Consider the following 18,255-nt stretch of genomic DNA (forward strand, 5'->3'; position numbering starts at 1 on the left):
TACTGAAATGTGGATTTTGATCAGAAATTTCTCCAGACTTATACCTCAAGGACCAAATTAAATAAATGATTTTGAATGAAATCTGAGGCCCAGGCAACATAGAGATACTTGCCTTCACATCCCAAATGGACGCATATCTCCAACCAGTACCACATACAGATGTGGGCATATGGAGTCTCCTTTCTTGAACTCCTCAGGCTGGGTGTTAGGAAACTTCACACTGAAACACCTTCCTTGAAATTCTCTAAGAGCTTCCATCTGATGCCTGGGAGAGGCTGGCTCTGGCAGTGCTACCTGGGCAGAGCACCCTCAGCCAAGACCTAGACCTCTGTCATTCTTATTACTAGAAGCATTGAAATTGTCTGTTACTTTTCAGACCCTGGGACCTGCCAGGGAGGCAGGGTCATCTAATCTGACTAAACTATGTGGACCTGAGTCCCGCTTTCTCCCCATCAGGTTACTCCTTAACTGTCTACTCCATGTCTGAGGTTGACCAGATGTCCTGGGGAGCCCAGAAACTTGCACCTATGGGGTTGTTCTGGACCAGTGGCCTTGGTTCCAGGAGGGAGCTCTGTCAAGTGACTCATTTACTCCTCCTGGCCAGAATGATATCGTATAAGATTGGACCACTAGATTTTTGCCTCACTGAATTGGGGTTACTCAAATGTATATATGGAAAATTAATACTTGATTGAGCCCCTCACACCCTAGGAGTGGCCCTGTTGTGGCCCTGTCTCCAACACTTTCAAGTCCTCAAAGACCTTAAAAAGTAAGTACACCTGAGTGATAAATACTAGCTCAGGGAACAAGGGCAAGGATTTGGGCTTGGGCTTTTATATGTTCATCCACTAGGGGAACACAGACAAGGTGATGTGCAGTTTATCATCTGAGTATCCACTGAATCGTGAGACTCAAACCTTCTATGCCAGGGCACCTTCTGCCATCAGGTGGGTAGAGTGAATGGTGCTCTCCCCACATTGCTAATGGATCTCCTGGAGAACGTGTAAGCTCTAGCTTCCCCAAGCCAGGGTTTCTCATCACAGGCACTTGCCATTTTCAGAAGTTGGACAAGCTAAAGAATTCTCAACTCATTGAGAATGTTTAGAATCCTTGTCCTCTACTTAATAGATAGATAGATAGATAGATAGATAGATAGATAGATAGATAGATAGATATCAATTACAGTTTTCAGTCATTGTAATGTCTGAAAATGCAACCCCCTCTCCCCACCAACATACGTAAATATTTACACTCTCTCTGGGGATAAATACTGCCCCCTGTTAAGAACCACTAGTATATAGCACTGCCAACAGAAATATAATGCAAACCACAATGGGAGTCACATATGTCATCCTTAATTTTATTTAAACCAATATACAAAAACATCATTTCAACATGTAATCAATATAAAAGTGTTAATTAGATACTATTTTTTATACCGGGGTGCCAAAAAAATGTATGCAAGTGGATCCTTGATCAGCATTGCTCAAGCTGTAGTTTGCCATCATCAGAAGTGTCTGGACACTGATGGTAACCACTTTGAGCACCTCTTGTAATTGCAGAAGTCAAACGTGACTTGTATTCATCTTTTGTTACCAATGTATATTGAGTATTACAATTTTTTTATTACAATTTTAATATAGTTTTCCTTTCTACATTGTTTTGGCACTCTCTGTATTTTTGTACTCAGTTTTCAAAATCTTGTGCATATTTTATACTTACAGTATTTAATTTGGACTAGCCACATTTCTAGTGCTCAGTAGCCACATATGACTGGTGAATAAAATATTGATACAGGTGAATAGATATTCCTAAAGTACACACAACCTTAGGAGCCTCCTGATATCTGCACAAAATGAGGCAAACTCTCACAGATTTAGATAATCATCCATATCATTAAAGAGTTCATAAACTGGTTTGGCCGAGGTCATCCTTACCAGTTGGCTTGTCAGGTATGTGGAAAGATGAACCGGAAATTCATGGGGTAGCTGGATAAATTCTAGGAAAGAATGTTCTCATCTAGAAATAGTTTAATTGGGCTGAAAATATGCACATAATTAGACTTTTGATCCTACCTAAGGGTATGTTCCTACATGTGATGCTTAAAAATAATTTTACCTACTATGGCCTTAAGTGTCGTTCTCTGTTGGCATTTTCAAACAGGATATGGCCACAATTCTCTATTAAATCTTTCATTCAAAGCGTATTAGATTTTGAAGTATTCGGAGTATTTCTAAGATCCTCTTGCTTTTTATTTTTATGACTCATATTTATGAGAAGGAAACTCTAATGTCTGTTATTTTCTGGGTCTAGTTTTGAGTCACACAATTCTTTTAGAGCTTTTTTTCTTTTCTAGAGCTTTTACTTTTAACAATGTTCTGTTTATATAACTAAAATGTTGGGTTCTTGATAAAATTTACATCATAATTTAGTTGTTGTTTGCTCAGAAAATAAAAAGCCTAATTGATACAATCACCTGGTGGTTGAGAATGTCTTACTGTTTTGAATGGGTGTACATCCCCATCTGGACTGCTGAAGAATTTTGTAACTTTCAAGTGAATTAATCATTTCCATTTCCGTTTCAAGAGAACAATTTTATTGTTAATTGCAGATCGTGATTAATATAATTGATGGAAGTACAGTAAGGCAAGTATACTTATGAGAGAAATAAAATGAAAATATTCACTCACTGTGCGTAATGGAAAATTCCACATTTGAAAATGATCCTCTCGAGTACTTTAGTCAGCTCATGGTTGGTTTTCCTAATGATACCAACAATGAAAATCTTTCATAATAAAAAAATTATTTAAGTGTAAATTGCACAAGTGCATAATTGAATAAAATAAATTTTGGTCCCCAAACTATGATTCCCTGAATAAGATCTAGAGAGCAATCAATGTGTTTTCAATTAAAGAGAACTTTCTTATAATTACCCAGTTTAGTAACAGAGTTACTAGGCTATAGATTAACTCATTATAGCAATGCTCCAGAATTAATATTATCTAGTATTACAAATTATTTACTGAAATAAATTATGAAAAACAGTAACAACAAAACTTATCTCTGGTCAAGTCTCGCAAATGATAAATAAGGAAATATCCATCAATGACCAGGGTAAAAGTTGTCTTTAATAGTTCTTATTTGCTGATATATTGGTAAAAATTTTTGTGTAGTCTTCGTAAGAGTTAGTATTATCTTAAATCTTTCCACCTAATCTTGAACTTAATTGCAGTATAAATCCCTTCATTAAATATATATCTCTATCTCTATCTCTATCTCTATCTCTATCTATCTATCTATCTATCTATCTATCTATCTATCTATCTATCTTAACCCAATTAAAAATAGTGAGCATTTTTCATTTTTTCTACATGGAATAAATACCAAAGAGAAAACAGAGCCCAGGATTAAGTTCTCATTTTTCAATTATAACAGATAATGTATGAATTAATTATATGTTTAGGTATTCTGAACTAAATACTTGCATTGTAAAATGTGTAATTCTGTGTTTGATGCCTATCACTTTTCTTTTTCTCTTCTTTCATTCTAAGGTTACATTTATTGTATATATTACAAAGCCAATAAAATTGCCACTAGCCCAAATACATCATTAACTACTGGGTAAAACAATTATTACCAGGGTCTTTTAAAGAAAGACTTAAATATTTTTCCAGGTATTGCTATAAATTTTAGAAAACAAAACCAAATCTGCCGGAACATAGGACATTCTGGAAGTAAGGTTTGTATTGAATATAGGAGTCAGGCAGGCGGCAAAAGAGAGTTCTAGAAGGGTATGAAAATTTTTGGAAGTCAGGGAATGCCTCTCCATTTTCTTGACTTGGAATTAAAGACATACACCTGAGTTTCTACTCATTGAGCTATCATTTATCCCATCATACGTAAAATATTTTGAATTTTTTTAATGTTGAAAAACACATGTCTTTACTCTTAGTTTTCATAACAAAAGTAGAAAAAGAGACTGAGAGGGTTGCAAGCTATATATTCACATGTTTGTCCATATATAGGCCATATGTATTATGTTGCTACTAGGTGTCATTGAATAGTATAACAGGTACTTTTACTGTTCATTCTCTCAGTGTACGTTTATGCATGTACCCATGCCATTTTTTGCATGCATGTTGGTTTGGAAATATCTTTATTTTGAAAAAAGGAAAAAAATAATGTGATACTAAACAGTTATTTAAAACAACTTTTAAGAATTTAATTTCAGAATTAATTCAACGTATCCAATGTAATGTGAATAGTTACTTCTTCACAGGAGGCTTTATGGAGACTGAAGCTGCAGCTCAGGAGTCCCTGGGGTTAGGCAAACTTGGAACTCAAGCCGAGAAGGATAGAAGACTGAAGAAAAAGTAGGTTTGCAGATGTTTTCCTCCTTTTTCTAAATTTAATTTACTCCTATTGTTGCTTCTGGGGAACGTAAAGAGAGAGTAGTTGGAAAGAAAGCAGACTGAGGTCAATATTGTCATGGTGAGCCCTAAAATTATTCAGTGCTCATGTTGCCTGGTCTAATGGGCTAGTGTTAAATGAATATTAAAAAAATGGCCTGTGATAGAAATAAACAGTTCCTTTAAGATACCAAAGCATTTTATTTCAAAACGCAATTATATTTAAAATATTTCAATTGCAGCCTTACAAGTAATGTAATATTCTATTTGATGTTAAATTCAGTATTGAATTGGTATGATAAAATGAGAATGCATACCATCTAAAGTCGTGTTTCTTCTCATGACAATTAAAGTATCTCCTCTTAAAATGCCGTATTTAAAAGAATATTTCTCTAACTGATTGAATATAAACTAATTATAGACTCACAGCAGATTGTTTTGCATCTGTCAAGAAACTGGTAGTGTATCTTTTCATTCACATATAATATGGAACATTTAAATGACTTGCAAAATTGGCAAATTTTGAGTCTCAACAGTTGTTCGAAAGCAGGGCCTATTAATAACATATTTTTAAATACATAGTAACATTTTCAGTGACATAATATTATCTTTAGAACATGTTCTTTAAAAGCCAAAGAATTTCCCTTTATTCCAGAATCTGTTGTCCAGTTACTCCTTTTCCTCACTTTCTTTCCTTTTTTTGTTTAATTAAAGTTTATTGGGGTGGCTTGTAAGGTTACATAGGTTTCAAGTGTACAATTCTGTAATACATTCAAATGTTCACTGCTGTCGTCATTTAAGATGATATGCTCTCACGGTTATAGCATTCAGACTAATCAATTCACTTCCTATTCTGCCATCTCTCTTGCTTTGCAGATGTTTACTAGTAAGGAGGAACTATATACTTACAAATTGCAGAACAACTCACTAGCCTAATTGTTTTATTTTGCTACTTACTAAAATTAGGTATTCATCCAAATTCAGTAGCAGAAATACTGTGCAGAAAAGAGAAGTGACCTTGAGAGCATTATTTTCTTTTTAATTAAATTTATTGGGGTGACAATGGAGAGCATTATTTTTTCAAATATTATTAAATATTTTGTCACATTCCATACTAGTATATTATATAAATATTATCTCTTTAGTTATTTATCACTCATGCTATACATTTAAATATTCTCACAATCTGCATGAAATCTCTTAATTTATTTATTCCAATTAAGGAATGTTATATTTAATTTTATGGTTATTTAATGAGAAAAAAATTCTAAAAAAAATTGTCCTTTGATATATCCTTTAAAATTGTATTTCAAGTGTAAAGGATTTTCAATTTTATTCGCTTAAAATTACTTCAAGTCTAAATTAATAAGAATAGTCAAAACTCAGCCTGGCTAATGGACTTGGTTTATTTCTCTTAAAGTTAATTTTTATTTTTCCCAGTGAACTGTTTACATATAATGGCAGTCTGGCCAGCTCTCACACTGCATGGCTCATGCTGAGGCACGTCGTGACAGTTCATTGGCCATTTATGGACCAAGTCAAATGTCCTTTTTAAGAGCAACTAAAGTTAAACATTGCAATTATACAATGATTTTTAAAATAAAATACTTGGAGTTAGAGTTTACCTGTTATTAATTTTGCATACTGTGGGTTGATTTGATACTAATTTTATGGAATTATTTCTCAAATCCTAAATACCATCCCAATCAGAAACTGATTTTAGTTCTGGACTGAGTTTGAAGATCTTACTATGCTTGACTTTTGAGTTTTATTTTGCAATATGTTTTGGCAAAATAAGATTTTAAAATGTATTAAACAGAATACTTGACTTTAATATAAGAAGAATATTAAGAACATTCTTTAATAAAGTAAAAGCTAACATTAGTTAGTATAATTAGTTCCTATAAAAATAGTAGCATTTGGATTAAAATGTGTCCGGCAGAGTTAAATAATGGAGGGACAGAAGTATTTCTCTTGTTTTCTATCCCTTAGCAACAACCCAATGGCATAAATATATAACTAGTATTTGTGACACTTATATAAATAAGTCCTAACACTTATTCAGGAATTGCATGACACTATAGCATGGTTTCTGAGTTACCAACCTGTGAAGTGTCTTCATGTCATAAGTTTTATAAGACAGACAAGACAAATTATTTTTAGATTATATAGTTTCAAAATTTATTTATATCAAATTTTTATTATTTATTATTAAACATTGACCACTTATTCTTAAATTTTCTAAAATATTTAAATTTTCATTTAAACAAGTCCATTTTGCTTTTTTATCCAAAAAAATACCCTATCCTTTTAAAGTGTGCTTCAAGAAATACTATTTTCTGTGTTAAAATTTCATTTTTATTAGTCTTCCAAGATGGCAAAAACAATTCAAGTACATTTTATTGAAAAGATAAACAAAGCCCAAAATGGAGCAACTTCTTTAAAAAAGTCGAACACAATAGGTTGCACGTGCAGAGTTGTCATGTCTGTGATTTTCTACCAGTTGTTTTTCTATTCTAGCCTTTAGCCAAAAACTATCATGTTTCCAGGACAAAGTACTTAACTTAGATCTATGTTCACTGTCCCAAAGTTAATACCAAAGATTCATTAGATTCTGGAAATTGGCAGACCTGGAGAAAAATCTTATTTTCAACTTTTCTAGGATATCAGGTATTCATAATTGGCAATCTGTGAATTTAAATTTAATTGGAAGTTATTTCTCTAAAAACGTTAGTTGTGACACATTTTTAAAAACCATATGGGGCAGATACTTTCAGAGAGCAGCATTCGAGACATTCCAAATTCTTGCAACGTTCAAAAACTTGTCATGTTGCCAATCCCAAAGAAAGGTCTGATTTGAGGTACAATTTGTCATCCAGAAAATTGAACACGTGTAGGTTAGACCAGCGAACTAAATCTGTGTTCCTACTTTATTCTACTTTTACTTTGCTTTCTGGTAAAGTTATTTGTTTTTCTTATATTTCTAGCTATTGTCCTGTGATGAGAAATAGAAAATCAACAATGCTGGATCTGATCAAAATACTCTTGTCAACCTTCACCTTCTTGAGTTGGGTATTATCATGCAGGTGCTATTCTTCTAACCTAGGCCCAAAATAGGTCTATAGGTCTGCCTGGTTCACTTTTACTGTGCCTTATCTCTGCTTTCCTTTAAAGCTTCAGTTCCATAATTGTGTCAAACTGAAACCATCTATTAATTCTTTTAGTACTTTACATTCATTTTTCTGATCTTTCCCATTAAAATTTGACTGCTTTTTCTGTAGCCTCATGGTATAGCTCTCCTGATCTTTAAGGATTGAGTCACTTATTATTCTTAATATGTATGTTCATATGAAAAATTTAATTTTCCATAGTTTTCTCAATGTGGGCTCCCTTTAGAATGTCACTACTTTCTGAGATCTTGTCCATCTTCTTTTATTTTATTTCACTGGACAACAAGCATCTTTTCTGATTTAACACAAACTAAACATCTCCATTTCTAAGACTCACTACAAGTAACTGAACCTAGGAACTTTACCTCTTACCTCTAATACTGGTCATCCTGATCTTCAAGAATATATTTCCCTTTCTTAGCTCACCAGTCAACATCTTAGGCTAAAACCAAAACCTACCTGTTCAGGATGGCCAATTAAAGTCAACCACAACTACAAAAAATAACTGCATGGCACAACAGAAGTTACTGCAAGGTCAAAACCTTACATGGTCTGATCCATCAGAAACCTCAATTTGTGAATGTTCTTTAACTCCCTGAATCCCTGAATTTCACTTAGAATATAGATATGAGATTTTATGACTTGGTAAATAGAAACTCTGTTCTTTGCCTAAGTTTAGAATATATTTCATAATAGACAAAGGAGTCAGACAGTTAGAGATAACATGTCAGGTTTATTACTGAAAGAGCTATTAGAAAATGACTTTGGTATATGGCTAAAATAGGGGTTTCCTAAAACTGAACCTGCAAATTAGATAAACTTACCTGCCACAGAAAGAAGGGGATAGTCACAGCCTTCTAAGATACAAAAGTATAAGCCTCAACTCTCCTTAAAAATAGCATCTGCAATATTATGATTCTATAAATATGTTACTCTGGAATTAACGACTATGAATTCACAAGGAAGGAAATCCATTTTATGTCATTAGCATCTTTGCCTAAAGAAGTAGTTTTTGAAGTATCAGTGTTTAATATATTTGTAGTAAATCTTACCATATTTCTTACCTTTTTTTTCTCCTGGAATATATTTAACGACCAATTTCCTATATCACTTCTCTAGAAATGTGATGATAGAGTGTGTGGCAAACTCGCTAAATCTTTAGAGCACTGAAAGCACATTTTACACCTAAAATTAATTGATAATTGTCAAAACTGTAAAACTATTCCCTTAAAATAACTTTCCCTCAAAACTTTGCAAGTACAACTCTTCTTGCTTCTAGTTATGTCTAATGTCAATTAGACATTAGTCATTCTTGCGTAGATAAGATAACATGTAGGGTTTATTTTTCCTCTCTCTGAAAGGTCAAGATTTTTCTCTTTATCTTTGGGATTAAGAAATGTTATAAGTGTGTTTCTATTTGAATTTTTTTTATGTTTCATTTTTCTACTTTTTCTACTTTATACTTTCAATTGGAAGATTTGTTAGACTGGACTGTCTTAATACACATTGACCTAAATGATTTTCATTTCTAGACTCAACTTTATTCCAAGGAGCTAATTTTTACGGACATATGGCATCAAAGTTCAAGTTGTCTAACTCTCACAACAGTCCAGGATCAGCAGTGAACAGATTAAAACTGACAAATACCCAGTGAATGGATACTTAACTCCAGAAATATAAATTCTGAAATTTTATCTCAATTTTTTTATCTGCTGATGTTTTCCTCCTGCATTTTTTTTTTCTTGAAGTTAGGATACATTTTTTTTTTTTTTTTTATTAGTTTCAGGTGCACAAGACAAAGCAAAACTTAGACGTTTATCATTTCCTCCTGCATTTTTAACACTGTGTAATTTTTATTCGAACATAGATCCATCCTGAAATCTTGTGTATCTTGACACAAGTTGAAAGATACGATATGAATATTAACATATTGACTAATTTATCATTTTCAATCTTTAGTTATAATATAGGTAACATATTATTAGAGGTTACATTTGCTATGTTCTCCTGAATGGATATCACTGCTAAATGAAAATGGATTTTATGTTTGAAATCAATTTTTCTACATCATTAAAATGAAATTAACATTCCAACCCAGCTATCAGCAGCAACCCCCAGAGAAGCAGTCTTATCCTTGGAACATGGCAATTACAATTAATCACTAGCAATGAATCTTTATGTTAGAACTTCAAACACATAAAAGTGAAGCTCTGTAGATTTAGTTAATTTATTTCCATTGTGGTCCTAAGGGTCTCCTTCAGTGCATAATCTTTAATGTGTTTTGAGACTCTGTGCTTCTAATCTTTGGTGTTTGGAAGGTTCAGAGTTTGCCTATCTCTAAGCAAAATAAATGTCACAGAAAAATATTTATAATTAAAGGTATCACAGAAATTCCACAACTATCATTTAATAAATATTTATCAAGTGCCTTTGTGCCAAGTCAAATTTAGAAAGGGATTGTATTCCAGAATTTCATTTGTAAGATGTGTTAGAAGCTTTGAATGCATTTCCCCATCTAAATAATGTGATATATATGGAAGGTAAATGTCTTTGCTTCCACCATAAATGTCTATTTTGTAAGCATGCTGTGGGAACTCAATCTGGCTGAATAAGGCAAAAAGGGGAATTCACTGGTCAGATATTAGAGAGCTCAGACATTGTAGAACAAGACAGGACAACTCTAAATTTTCAAGAATAACAGGTTATGAAATATTTCTCTAGAGTGTTGTCAATAACTCATATTTTCTATTTCACATTTGTAAATTCCTAGGCAAAATCTTCTGATTGGCTTAATATGGAAAAGATATCAGTACTTGGCTCAATTACCTATAGCCAAGGGTTCACTTAGTTACAGACATGGCTGGCGGGGAACACTCCTGGGCAACCAACTCAAAAGATCTAATAGTGTAGAATATTTCACAACCTAAATGCAATGTTCTCAATGTTTCTCTAGCAAAATATGTTCCAATTTCCTACTTGTAACTCCAGAAGTGTATCTTCTCTGCCTGCACTGAGCTAGAGCTATCAGTGCTTTGCCATCTGATCATGAATTGCCATGCCTAGCTCCAAGCCTAGCTCCAACCACGGACAATTATAAGAAATCCTTGAACCTAAAAACAATAATAATACCCAAGGGCTAAAGGGCAAGATACACTGAAATTTGTTAGGAATAAAAAAACTAGAGAAAACCAAAGTGCTCTTTATATACGTGGTCTGACAATTATGTTCGTGAACTCACCCTAGAAAAAGTGCTACATACCTCACTGCTGAATATCACTATGGTCACCTTCGAAGTACTCCCTTTGGGAAGCTATGCACCCACTCCAGGGCCCACCCTTCAAAGCCATTTTGGAACTTTTTTTCTGGAATGGCCATCAAAGCTGTCGTTGTATTAACCTTGATGTTCTGAATGTCATCAAAATGTCTTCCTTTCAATATTTCCTTTATCTTTGGGTAAAAAAACAACAACAAGTCATTGGGGGCCAGATCAGGTGGGTAGGGAGGGTGGGTCAATACAGTTATTTGTTTACTGATTAAAAACTACCTCACAGGCAGTGCCATGTGAGCTGGTGCATTGTCGTGATGCAAGAGCCATGAATTGTTGCCGAAAAGTTCAGGTCGTCTAACTTTTTCACACAGGCTTTTCAGCGCTTCCAAATAGTAAACTTGGTTAACTGTTTGTCTAGTTGGTACAAATTCATAATGAATAATCCCTCTGATATCAAAAAAAAGGTTAGCAATATTGTTGCAACAGGTTCGCGAACTTAAGTGTCAGACCTTCTATATATATATATATATATATATATATACACACACACACACACATATAAAAATATATTTGATCTATTTAGAGGAATAAAAATAATATGGAAGGAATAGGGCTGCTGTTTTGAGTCTACAGAGAAATGTTAATAGATTACAGTTTATGTAGAACAGAAGTCCTATATAGACTTCATATTTCTGTCCCTGGAAAACAGAAAAAATAAAATAAAAATTAACAATATGAAATTAAAATTCAGGATAGTTATATACTCTAGAAGAATGACCTCCTTTTCTAAATAAATTCATATTGTTTGTCTTGAATGATTTTAGGGAGACAGACATGAAGACGATTATATTGCACTTAACTATTTCAGGGGCCATTATCCGTTCTCTAAGTCATGGGTCTTCTACAGAATGAGAAAAATTGCCATAAGCCTAACACCATCTAATGTTATTTAAAAAGTGTTCTCTCAGCTAACGACTGGTCACCTCACTGTTAGCTTTCCAACTAAATGTAAAACATTTATTAGATTATTTTTGAGCAATAAGAAAGGGGATTATTGATCACCAAGATTAAATGGAGTCCCTTGGGAATAAACTATGTCCTTACATTTTTCAAACATTTTTGTAGACATGTAGATGAGGAGAAATGTAGAAATACCATACTTTGAGTTTAGCAAGGCATTTCATTTACTTTCTAAATGACACTTCTAAATATAACATTGGAATGAGACACAAAATGGATTTATAACTGATGGGACCATTATAATCAAAGGGGCTGAACAAATGAATTGATGATGACCGAGTGAAATAGAAGGTGGCAGAATCAGCAATTTTATAAATGATTTTAATAAAAATATGTAATTTAACTGCAGGTCCTAAGAAAAATGTTTCTGCAAAAAGAGCAAATTAGCAATGTCTGACAAAGAAGTTAATTATTTTCAGTGCCCATAAAAGCAATTAATAAGGCCCAAATTCTATGTACTGGCCAAAACGTAGCCGGGAATTGTGTTCATTGCTGGGAAATATGCTTGAAGCAGATGTATTCAAGCCAGCATATATTCAGATGAACACGAGCAGTATAGCAAGATGACACCAAGTCATTTCTTCAGAGAGTGTTAGAAATTATTAGGAGTGTGGACAACAGAGATCCAAATGCTTCTATGAAAGGTAGCAATCAGGCATGTTACAGCTTCATGATAAGATCTTGGGCTGAAAGCAGAGGTTGTTACAGATAAATTTAAGCAAAGTTCAAGTGAGAACTGCTAGCGATCACAGATCTGAGAAGAAAGAATTGACCACCTGGAAAGAGAGTTGTTCGTCATGAGACCTGCCCAATATAGACCCACCACGCGAGATTATTATATGGGAGATTCAATTTTCGGCTGCAAGATTGGATTACATGCTCTTTAAATTGTCTCTGCCCTGAGACTCTGGTTCTCTATGTACTTCTGAGAACCGGACTCAGGAGAACCTCTGCTTTTTTCACCCTTGCAGTGCTGGCATATTGTAGGTACTCAAAATCTATACTTGGAATAATTCAAGATCAGAAGCCGGATGGGGAAGGAGCTCAAGGTTAAAGAAGAAAACTGAAGAAAATTGTAAAGGGACTAGGGCAGTGACTTCTACCCAGAAGACCAAACCAGAAGCCTGGGCTTCGTCTTCACCCCGTTCTTCCTTATCCTTCTTCTTCGTCTATGCACCTTCATGTACTACTTACTATCACTGTCACCTCCGTGTAGTATCACCATCACCATACACTGTCACTATCACTCATATACCATCACTCCACATATTAGCTCTTTTAAAAATCCCTCGGGATGTTTATTTTCTTCTTTCCTTTCTCAGACCATCATATTAAAACAATCTTTCTACTTCCAGTCTTGCCTTCCTGCAATCCATTCTTCACACTTCGGCTAAGGAGAGGCATCTAAATTGTGGTTTGGAACCTGCCTAAAATGCCTCAGTCATTCCCTAGCAGCCCTAAGATAAATTCCAGGTGCCTTTATATAGCCTGGAAACCCCTACATTATCTGGTCCCTGTGTATCTCACCAGCTTTATCTTTCTCTACTTCCCACCATATATATTATTGTCTTAATATACTTAATGTCAATTTCTTGTTTATGATTCCTCCTGTCTCCTAGTGTACATCTATTCTGTTCCATTTGCCTCCTCATTCTTTGTTTAGTAATGATGATAATTATACGTAATACATATTTACAAATTGCCTTGAATAGTTATAATATGCTAGGTGCTGTTCTACCTGTTTTGCGTGGTATTATCTCTCTTAATTTTTATAAAACCTTTGAGGTAGAAACTGCTGTTTCCTTCCACAAGTGAGAAAACATGGCTTTCAAGGCACCAGGGTATACAAAAGTATAGATCTAAGCCCAGCCTTTCTCTGAATTATTTAGGATCTCAGGGTAAGGCCACAATTTAAAGATTATGTAGTCCAGTCTTTCAGCTGGACCTTGAATACCCTATACTATTTTAAATGGTCTACAAAGGGAGTCAAAAAAGGAATCCCTCAGTCTTTATACTCTGAGAAGAGTAGCACATTTTTCCCCCTAGAGAATAGTTAGTTTCTTTAGCTAATTCCATCCCATCCTTCAAAATGAGCCACAAATATATTTAAACCAAACATCTTTTTTAAAACTTGGAAGGGTTAGGTAGTTACAAAGCACAAGATGTAGCCATGTTAATAAAATTCCCTTTTTTTCTGATATAATTAGCCAGACATAATATTCCAAGTTTGATAAAACAATACTGATTATCACTAATAAGCAATTTAAATGTGTGCTTGAATCAATCTAACGTTATTCATTCCAGTAAAACTTACAAAGTCAGTGTCTGACAATTTAGTTCCTTTTTTAAAAGAAAAAAAAATAGTCACCAATTAAGGTACATTTAATGCTGACACCTTAATTTAGAGAGGATTCTCCATAATTGTTTCAATAAATGTAGGATCTTATGTTAGCTCTGAATTATATTTTTCCTAAGGTCATTGAAGTTGTGGTTTCTCCCCGTAGTTATTTAAAATTAGCCATTCAAGCTTCTCTTCCTTGTTTCCACATTTCTAAGAAGGGCAGTGATTATCCATATCCTATTGCCAGAGCTGCATAAAGAAACTGTCTTTACCAAAAGAATTTTCTTTCAAAAATACATATGTATGTACAAGCATACAATTAAATGTTATTTGATTCTACATAACCAAAATTTTAATTTTGGGCTTGACTGGATTAGGTTTGCTAGGCAAATGGATAACAAAATTCTTAGAACAATGAAGATCCTAAACCTCTTAAAAATATTTCAGATACTTTACCTACTTGAAGTCAATATTAACTTTAGAGAAAAGTTATTTCTACAGTAGTGTCATGATGAACCATACTTAAAACTTCTGAGACAGTTTTTTCTTTTTTTTTTGTTTTTGTTTGTTTGTTTTCATTTATAAGGATCACTAGGAATGTGCTTGGCCATTTATTTTTATCTGTTTCCCATCACCTATCTTTATATATAAAGCAATTTCTGCCATTACCCTGGGCGATCTTATATACATGCACGTTACCAATTCACAACCTAGCCTTTAAGTTTCATGGTTTCATCATCACTTTCAATGTCATTCTCTATTCCAAGTTAGATACTTCCCATGGACATATTCTAAATCTTGTCATCACCTCCAAGTCATTCGATTCCAAAATTACTTATTAAAACATATAATTTCTTCCTAACTGTAGTTTGTCCTCTTAGCATGCTTTTTCCACTATCGTGTGTGTGTGTGTGTGTGTGTGTGTGTGTGTTAATTTCTATCCTTTCCCAATGCCCCTTTCTGTCCTCTCTCTCTTTCCCTATCTAGCTTATATTCCATGTCCATAATTTCACCACAATCAAAAATTCCTAAATTCCTTTACTCTTCTTTCATTTGGTGACATCCATGTGTCATAACCACAGCCGCCAGTGAATTTTCTATCTACATGTATATATTCGGGCACCTCTGTACTGTTCGGGCAAATTACAGCATGGGACTTTGGACCAGATTCATTTGAAATTCAACACTGCCCAGTAATCCCAGTATTTTCCTCTTTGCCTATCTTATTTCTACCCTCTGCAACCTTTGTTAGAGACTTCCACTGTCCTTAACCCTGCATCTTCGGCAGAAGAGCTCACATTCCACCTTAGAGGGAGAGAATAAAGAAAACAACTGAGTACTCTGAATTATCCATTGCCAAATACACACCACCTCTTGCCTCCATTCTTCTTAGTACAGAAAACGAGGCTACTCTTTACTTAAAACCATTCCCTCCCATTTTCTCAGTTACGTTGTGCTGATTTCCCATTTGTTCTTATATCTTCAAATTCTGCTCTATTCTGTGTTATGACCACCACCATTTAAACATTCTCAAGTTTTATCTATTGAAAGAAATTCTTTCTTCATTCCACTTTCCCATTCCAGTTACTACCCATTCACTCCTCAAACTGGTGTTAATAATTGATTTAGAAATATTTCTGACTTACTAACTTTAACCTTCAAAAGCAAAAAGAGGCAATTATATTCCATATATAAAGCTCATTCGGTGGATTATTTCATGTGAAGTTTTACATCTAGAGTCAACTCGTTTATAAACAGATAAAGGCCCATTCATTTAGAAGGAGATCAAGAAGGTTAAAGTGAGATAACTGAAAAGTTTAAGGCCCCTGTTTTGGAATATAAGACATATTAGATGGCAATATTTTATCGTGTCTAGATGTATGCTGATGTTCCCAAGGAAAACATTATGCCAATAATTGGATTTGATCTTATTCATTAGATGGTAATGTAAAACCTGTTATTTTCTATGTCAATTAAAATTTGTTTGCCTATTACTTGCAATGGTCTTTACCTGAAGAACATTTGTTCTTGACAGAATCTCTCTTGCTATTATAACCTTGACAATCTGGAGTGAAGAAGAAAAGAATAATGAAGTTATATGTAACTGTAAATAAGTGCTTGTAGGAAAGACTGTATTAGTTTTTATAGTAAGAAAAATTGAGTACTTTATTGAGACCAAAAAAATCTGCAAATATATATCACTTCTGTTATGAGTTTATATTACCACAAAATCAGAGTTGCTTATGACTCTTGCTCTTTGTCTTTTGCAGAACATAGTTTTTTAAGAAAGTCATGAGCTGAGATACTTAATATTCTAAAGTGAGATAGATGCTCAATATGTCTCTTAAATTAATTGGCTGTGGAAGAGAAGTTCATAAAAACCATGAGAAATCAGATAACATACAAATTGGTAACAAATATGTTAGAACTTCAAGTAATATTTTTTGAATGATACCTTTATATTTGTTTCCTGTTTGTTTTCATCATTTCCCATACATTTTATATTTAAGACATTTTTATTGGTGCAGGTTTCCTATTTTCAAAAATGGCAAATGAAGATGTGAAGAATATTAATCTTCCACTTTGTGCAGATTTAACTAGGGTGTCTTAACTGGAGAGCAATTCCTAGATAGCTGGTAGGCTGAGGAAAATTACTCTGTCCATGGTAGTAACTGGCCCCAAGTCTTTTGGGCAGTGTTTGTGGACAGTTCAGAAACTGCCTTGATTTCAGAGCTCATCAAAGAGTTCACAGGTATGTTGACGGGAAAACCATTTTAACCACCTAGAAGCTATCTCTTTTTGGTCTTAATTTTCTTTCTGTTGCATGTATAATGTAAAAAATATGTCTTAAGTTCCTTAGGACAATGTGATGTCAATGTGTATGGACAATTATGTTTTCATTTATTTGAAAATTTAATGGGCTCACTACAGGTGTTTCAGTGGTAAGGTCAAAGAATATGCATTTCTCCATAATGAATGCCCATTTAATAAAATAATATATGGTTTCTCTGAATGAATGCATTTAGAGGAGGCACGTGCAGGGTGTTCCATTGCCACGTCAAGCTTTTCTTTATAATGATTATGCAATAAAAAAGGAAACTGTCCAACTTGCCTCATTTCTGAGACAGGAATTTCTGCTTCATATTTTGTTATGTTGAATATATTTTATGAGTTGTAGTAAAAGTTTTATTTTTCTAAGATTTAGTTTATTATGCTTGTCTAGAAAATTTAAAATAATGTTCCCATGGCTTTTTCTTGAATTATTTAAATTCCATGTTTTCCCAATGCCTCTACTATATCCAGGGCACAAGTGGGCTCCTTCAAATATTACATTTAAATCAATGTTGTTTTGTGATGATTTCTGATGATATTGGTGAATTAATCTAGTTCATTTTTCCCTCAAAGCAACATTTATAAATATCTGTTCAAATAATTGTTTTATTGAAAGGCTCAATTGACACAAGCTCAACATTTATTTTGTCAGCTCAAATAAAGGAAGTAGTATGATGAAGGGAGAAGTGTGACAGAATTCCCTTACACTTTCTCACATTCTAATTACTGGCACATAATTACAAAAATAAAAATAACAATTATTATTATAGCACGTTAGAATAATAAAATTATGGACCTGGAATGCATAAAGTTCTTCTTGCCCCAAATTAAACTGAGGAAATTCAAGATCAGAACCTGCTAGTCATTTTGACCAAACCATGTATGAGAATTACAATCCAGATGTTCTGATGCTCAAACCAATGCTGTCTTCACGTTGCTGCCTCTCCACAAGTCTGCTGTACGTTTTCTTGAGGCCTAACAGTATGCTTTTGTAAAGCTGTATGAGATTCTGAGCACCATTTTGTAAGTTATTTGCTTCTCTTTGTAAAATAACCCAGGAGTGGCCTGGGGTAAAGAATGTTCTTTAACAAGGTGCCTGGTTTCCTCCCGAGGTATACTAGAGGCTGAGAAAAATGGGGTCATGCATGTTTCAGAGTGGCTCATTTTCAAGAGACAAACTTACTGGTCAATTATTAAAACTACCTTCAGCCTGAT

At 33.9% G+C, this 18,255-nt stretch overlaps 1 protein-coding gene across 15 annotated transcripts in view; it reads left to right on the forward strand.

Moving 5' to 3' along the window:
• The window catches only part of PPFIA2 (PTPRF interacting protein alpha 2), a 455,764-nt gene that overhangs the window by 389,212 nt on the left and 48,297 nt on the right, over positions 1 to 18,255 (forward strand). For all 15 annotated transcript variants that reach the window (XM_074325351.1, XM_074325350.1, XM_074325355.1 and 12 more), the window contains one exon: positions 4,280 to 4,373. In XM_074325351.1, coding sequence (XP_074181452.1) covers positions 4,280 to 4,373 — 94 coding nt within the window. The remainder of the gene's footprint in view (positions 1 to 4,279; positions 4,374 to 18,255) is intronic.

Source organism: Rhinolophus sinicus, linkage group LG02 (genome assembly GCF_036562045.2).
Source record: "Rhinolophus sinicus isolate RSC01 linkage group LG02, ASM3656204v1, whole genome shotgun sequence".
NCBI lineage: Eukaryota > Metazoa > Chordata > Mammalia > Chiroptera > Rhinolophidae > Rhinolophus > Rhinolophus sinicus.